A 6000-nucleotide genomic window follows, 5' to 3' on the forward strand; every position below is an offset into this window, starting at 1 on the left:
TATTCCAGTGCTGAATACACCTTGTTCAACACTACGAAATCCTCTCTCTTTCTTCCACACATTGACACTAGAACAATAGAATTACCAACAAATATTACAATACAGTAAAGCAACTACTGACACCATCATTCTTCATTATGTAGGTAAGACAGTGCGACTAATAAGCCTGTGGTGTATTCTAAAGTATTTTTTTTTATTTAATATACTATCACAAATGTCATCAGTATTAATGTTTCTGTACTGTGCTCATGGCGGACGGACAGTTCTGTTTTTCGCTACCTCTTCCTATAATCAAGAGCTTCTATATGCTGTAAGCATCGCAATATAGCTCGAGGGAAAGTCTTAAACAATTAACAGTTTGAAAGTACAAACTTAAAGTTCGTATTTACATAGGAAATGCATTCTGATGAATGCCGAAATGCTAGATTAATTCAGTCAGGTGGCTAAATGGATAAGCGTCAGAGTACGGATCCAAAGATCTGGGATTCGATCCCCCAAATGGTCCAAGGTTCTGTCACTTGCCGCTTCTTTCACCTCTATAAATAATTAGTGTGTATGAAAATGCCAACTCGCGCCGTCGTTTGGAGTCCAAACTAGTCTGGGACATCGCCTGTAACTGACAGGTTAAGCAGTCTAAAGATCCGAAGAGAGTGAGGAAATACTACTTCCAGTAGAAACGTAGCTAGCAAAGCACTGAGGTACTCATATCAACTTTACCTTAAAATCAAATAAACGAATTCGGTACCTAAAATATTCAGTAGCATCCGCTTTAAAGTTAACACGTTACGTAAAGATTTTAAAACTCCTAAAGGAACACTTCCACAACTTTCTCAAGCTCTTGATTTATCTTCTTTAACTTCTTACTTAATTTTATGCTATGTAATTTAACAGAATACACTAAACTGTTGTATGTAGGAATTTACTGTATTTCAAATTGCTCAAAAATGAGAAATACAAATAAAAATTTATCTCACTGCTGATTCTATTGGAAACTTTCTTGTGTTTCCTTGGGATTTGACTTCATACAAATATTTTCGTTTTCTTCCAAATATATAATATTCTATTATATTAACATTATTTTCCTTATTATTAACAGTTTAGTATCAAAGTATTGAAGAACTTCCACTGCATAGTTAACAATTAAACTTTCAGTTGTCCTGTTTCTCGGTAGACATAATACCTAAATAGCATATTGAACAGTTTTACTACAAACGAGGCAGTCTTAAATTATAGTTTTTAAAATTTTACAGGTGTTTTATACAAATTGCTGTCATGTGCTAAGAAACGGTTATGTATTTGGTTCAAATGGCTCTGAGCACTATGGGACTCAACTGCTGAGGTCATTGGTCCCCTTGAACTTAGAACTAGTTAAAACTAACCAACCTAAGGACATCACACACATCCATGCCCGAGGCAGGATTCGAACCTGCGACCGTAGCGGTCTCGCGGTTCCAGACTGCTGCGCCAGAACCGCGCGGCCACTTCGGACGGCGGTTATGTATTTTGTCAAAGCTATAACACTGTTTATCTTTGACATTGCCAGGGGGAAGGTACGCGACCTGTTGATTTAAGACATGTGCGGATTAAATTCCATTCCAAGATCACAAGTTTTCTTTATTGATTATCTGTTTCGGCTCATTGGTGAGCCATCTTCAAATCAATCTAAAATATAGTCCATTACACATCGTCGTATCTTCGAGATAAGTGTTCCTGAAGGGGAAAAATGTAGTTCGTTATGGAAACTGGTGAAGATTAACCATTAATTTGTGATTAGTGATTACCGTTGGGAAAAATGCCACGACATTACAGTAAACAGGTGCAGTGGTCAGCAAGGGAAACGCATCGCATAGAGAATGCTTTTAGGACAGTCGTGCATAACCTGTCAAGTGGTTCAACGCGTCCACGTGAAATTTTAAAATAAAATCTTACGATAAGCCGATCGAAATGCCCTCAGTCCCAAGTGGAATAATATTGCGGTCCACTAATATTTCACTTTGCTTAGCAACACTCAAATAAACAATATTATCCTTTCTCCAACATTCGAATTTATATGATTTCTTCAGAACCAATTTTGTAACAAAGCATTATCTTACATACCAGTGTTATGTTTCCTTAAGACTGATTTTCACCACAAAACTTACTACCACACCACAAATATTTCTGTATCTACTTTCACAATAAATATTATGCAACCTTGCAGAAACTACTATCATGAAACAGAAAAACCGTAATTTTTGTGTAAAATTATTCTCATGGTTAAAAGAGTAATTTATAAAGTAATATTATATGAAACGAAGCGAATTCCATGAACATCGTGAGTCGACAGATTAAGTTCTCTCTTACTGCAAATTTAACTATCGGCTATTAATTCGTAATGAAAGCCATTATTGGATGTACTCTACTAGCCTGCCATTGTTATAAAGTAATAGAACTGCAACTTATTTGATTATCCATATGAAGAGCTGGCAGTTTAGTATAATTGCAACATACTTGCAAAGTTCATCTTGTTTCGTTCTCTCTGCTTGGGGTGTACAACGCCACCATAGCGTCGCAGCCGATGACATGGAAACACGGCGTCTCGAATGTAACTTCTTCCTACTATATGCGCCTCAGAATTGACAGAAGCTTGTGGCAAGGGTGGGAAAAACCATCTGGTTAAAACCGATACCGGTATTTTAGTCTGTACATCCGGTATTTTTCAGTATTTGTTTGCCCTCAGTTGCAATATTTGTTTTTCATTTTGTAGTAATAACCGAGTAAAAAAACGAAATATCAATTAGCCGTAGCAGCAGTGCTAAAATTTTTCGTTTTTAAATAAATCTTCTTAAAAAAGGAGTAATTTCTGTTCGTAAAATTTACATTGTTTTGAAATATTATGTTATTATACAAAATGGGAAAATAGATTAGTGCTATTTTAATAACAATGCCGGAAGACCGAGCAACAAACACAAGGCATGAGAAGCATTGTTGAGAAAATAACGTCCATGTTGTCGTGTGTCGTGGCCTTGAACGTGCAGTGTGCAAGACTTGGCCCAAGCTGGTCTCTGTAGTAATTTCTCGAAGTCGTCGTCGGACATCAGTTGTTTTGTAGAACCCTAGTCTGGAAATATGTTTACGAAGCGACGTAACAATTAAGTACAATGCTTCGTTTGCTTTAAAAGTTTAAACGTTTGTATGCTATTCCTGTGAAATAATAAAGGAGGAAGGTTATTATGGAAAGAGTAATAAATTAAAAACTTAACAACAATTTATTCATAGTCTCGAACAAAAACAGAATGTAGTTGATCTGCTGCCTTCGTCTACGTAATATGCCTTTATCTACTTGTAGCCCTTGAAATCGGACAAATTAACGCAAAAAAACTGAGTTCTTCAGCCTCACTTTTCGCTCTTTAGCACTGACTATCCGTAATGAAACCAATCAGAAGATTGATGACTCAGAAAGAAAAAAAAAAAAAGTTCGTAACTCCGAAATAGTGGTATGATCCCCGATTACAAAATGATTTTTCGCAGAGTTTCAAAAAATTTGAATCATTGGAAGAATACTGGTGGTTTCTGGTAGTGTTCAACAACTTATCACTTTTCGAGAAAAGCAGCAAAGCGTGGACGGACTAACTTTCCTTTTATTCGCTTATTTAATTTAATATTTTGTTTCTAAATATATTGAAACTGAGAGAGTCAAAATACTGCAAACCTTTTTTCGATTTTTATGTTTATTACAGGAAATAACAGGATTAAAAAACCAAAAATCTATTATTTCACAAACCGGTTATTTTGAGTAGTTTTGACAGTCAGGTTAAACTGGCGTGTGAAAAATCCGACATAACCGGAAACCAATTGTTTCATCGATAACCGTTATCCCTAGTTTGTAGGAATGTCTGATGGCAGCATTCGCTCACTCTCCAGCCTGAACTACCGACACTGGCCCATTTGCCACGACTGATGTTTGCCGCTAGAACTTTGCTACTCGTATTGCGCATGCGCACTACCGGATATTCCTCCTTCCTTTCCCCTCCACCCGTCTGACATGGAACGACTCGTGGAGTGACAACAGCAACGTTGAAATTTGGACTGTTGATAAAATTTAGATATATCGATATTATTTGCAAAAATATCGATATATGACTGCGGCAGCGTCCCGCCGATATATCGACATAGAAATAACTGATCGAGTGCCTAAATTTTTATTTTATATTATATTTTTTCGCAGTTCTCGACAAATATTTGAAGTTATTCTTTTGAAATTGTAGTGGAACGTAATTTTACCTTTACTGTGTGAAGCAGTCGTACTACTTCTTGAGCTTACATAATGTCTAGTCTTTCTTATCGACTGTGTGAAGCAAGGATAGATGGCACAAAGAAATAGTTCGATTGCACTGGAGGGTGGCGGTATGAATGAAATAACAAGATATCCGATGTGAAGAAACAGCACACTAGCTGTGTTAACAAAAAAATTACGCAGCTAGTGTCCTATTTCTTCACATCAGCAATCTTCAAAAACAGTAGCTAAAACTGCTGAACAAAAATCTAAATGACAAGATCGGTCTTTGTGGTGGGCGCAGACGTGTGTGGGGAAATACTGAAGTAATCGGCGCTCGGCGCTACCAGCAGAAACTGCAACGCTTAACTTCACCACGCAAACATTGACACTGCAACTGATAGGCCACTGGCGTTTGCTGAAATGAAAAAATAGGGAAGTCTTCCAGACAAATCCGATATGTGACGAAACCGAACGACGGACCCATCGGACACCTTTTATTGTGCCACTTACCTGGATGTACCATTGTTAGCAAAGTGGTTATCACCAGGTGTGAATGTGCATCGTTTTCCTTTCAGTTCTTGATCTAAGGGGGATAACAGGCTCCTAGCTTGTTGATATACACAATATCTAATAATAAACCAATACTTAAATGTACAAGTCTAAAATTGGCAGTATATTTACAATGTGCAGCCGATATTTCTTTCGGCCAGTACATCGATATTTTTTCCATGGATTCATCGAAAATTTTTCGACATATCGAGGGCCGATAATGCTATTCTTTTAAATATCGATATGTCCTATTCCCAATATTTTTGAAAACATAAACAGACCTAGTTCAAAAGGATCCTCTGTTTTACAGGACTTCCTTGGCATCCTGTCGAAGGTGTCGAGAGGCAGCGTGCAGGAGAAGCTGCAGTGGATCTTCGGCCTGTACGACCTCAACGGCGACGGGCTCATCACCAAGAACGAGATGCTGGACGTGGTCTCCTCCATCTACGAGATGCTGGGTCGCGCCACCGACCCGGTCGTCGAGGAAAACTCCGCCAAGGAGCACGTCGAGAAGATATTCCACGTACGTACTCACAGTCGCCAGCTTGCTGTTTTAATCCCGACGACACAATGGTATTATCGTTTCGTCATTCCTCGGCTGGATTGATGCGACTCAACCCTTGTGGCAATCTCTTCATCAGAAAGCAGCGCTTACACCCCACATCTTCAATTATTTGATCGATGTCTCTGCCTTTTTGACCAGCACGTCTCTCTCTAGTACCATGACAGTTTATTTCTCGATGCCTTAACACATTTGCTAGCATCCTGTCTTCCAGTCAGTTTTCCACATATCCCTTTCTTGCCGATTCTGTTCTGTGGAGAACTGTCCGCCTACTTCGCTGGGTTGGAACGTGCTTGCCTCTCATGCACTGCCGATTTCCGGCCGGGATGGAGGTTTTCTCCGCTCGTGGACTGGGTGGTGTCTTGTCATCATCATTTCATCCACATCATCGGCCGCAAGGGGCTCAATGTGGCGCCGAACGAAATAAGACTTGCACTTGGCGGCCGAATCCGACTGGGACATCACGGCTAACTATACCATATGATCATTTCTTTACCTTTTTGTGGAGAACTTCATTTTTTATTAGCCATTTTAATTTTCAGCATCTCAAATGCCTCTATTCTCTTCGTCTCCGGTTTTACGATAATCTGCAAGTCACTTCTATACAGTTCTCTTCACCAGACAAACACTA

The 6000-nt window shown here is 38.8% G+C and overlaps 1 protein-coding gene across 1 annotated transcript in view; it reads left to right on the forward strand.

Annotated features, from left to right (window-relative positions):
- Window positions 1-5414, forward strand: part of LOC124796001 (Kv channel-interacting protein 1-like) — a 238147-nt gene extending 232733 nt beyond the window's left edge. The window contains exon 3 of the mRNA XM_047260084.1: window positions 5118-5414. Coding sequence (XP_047116040.1) covers window positions 5118-5414 — 297 coding nt within the window. The remainder of the gene's footprint in view (window positions 1-5117) is intronic.
- The last annotated feature ends 586 nt before the right edge of the window (window positions 5415-6000 follow it).

This window comes from Schistocerca piceifrons, chromosome 4 (assembly GCF_021461385.2).
Source record: "Schistocerca piceifrons isolate TAMUIC-IGC-003096 chromosome 4, iqSchPice1.1, whole genome shotgun sequence".
Classification (NCBI taxonomy): Eukaryota; Metazoa; Arthropoda; class Insecta; order Orthoptera; family Acrididae; genus Schistocerca; species Schistocerca piceifrons.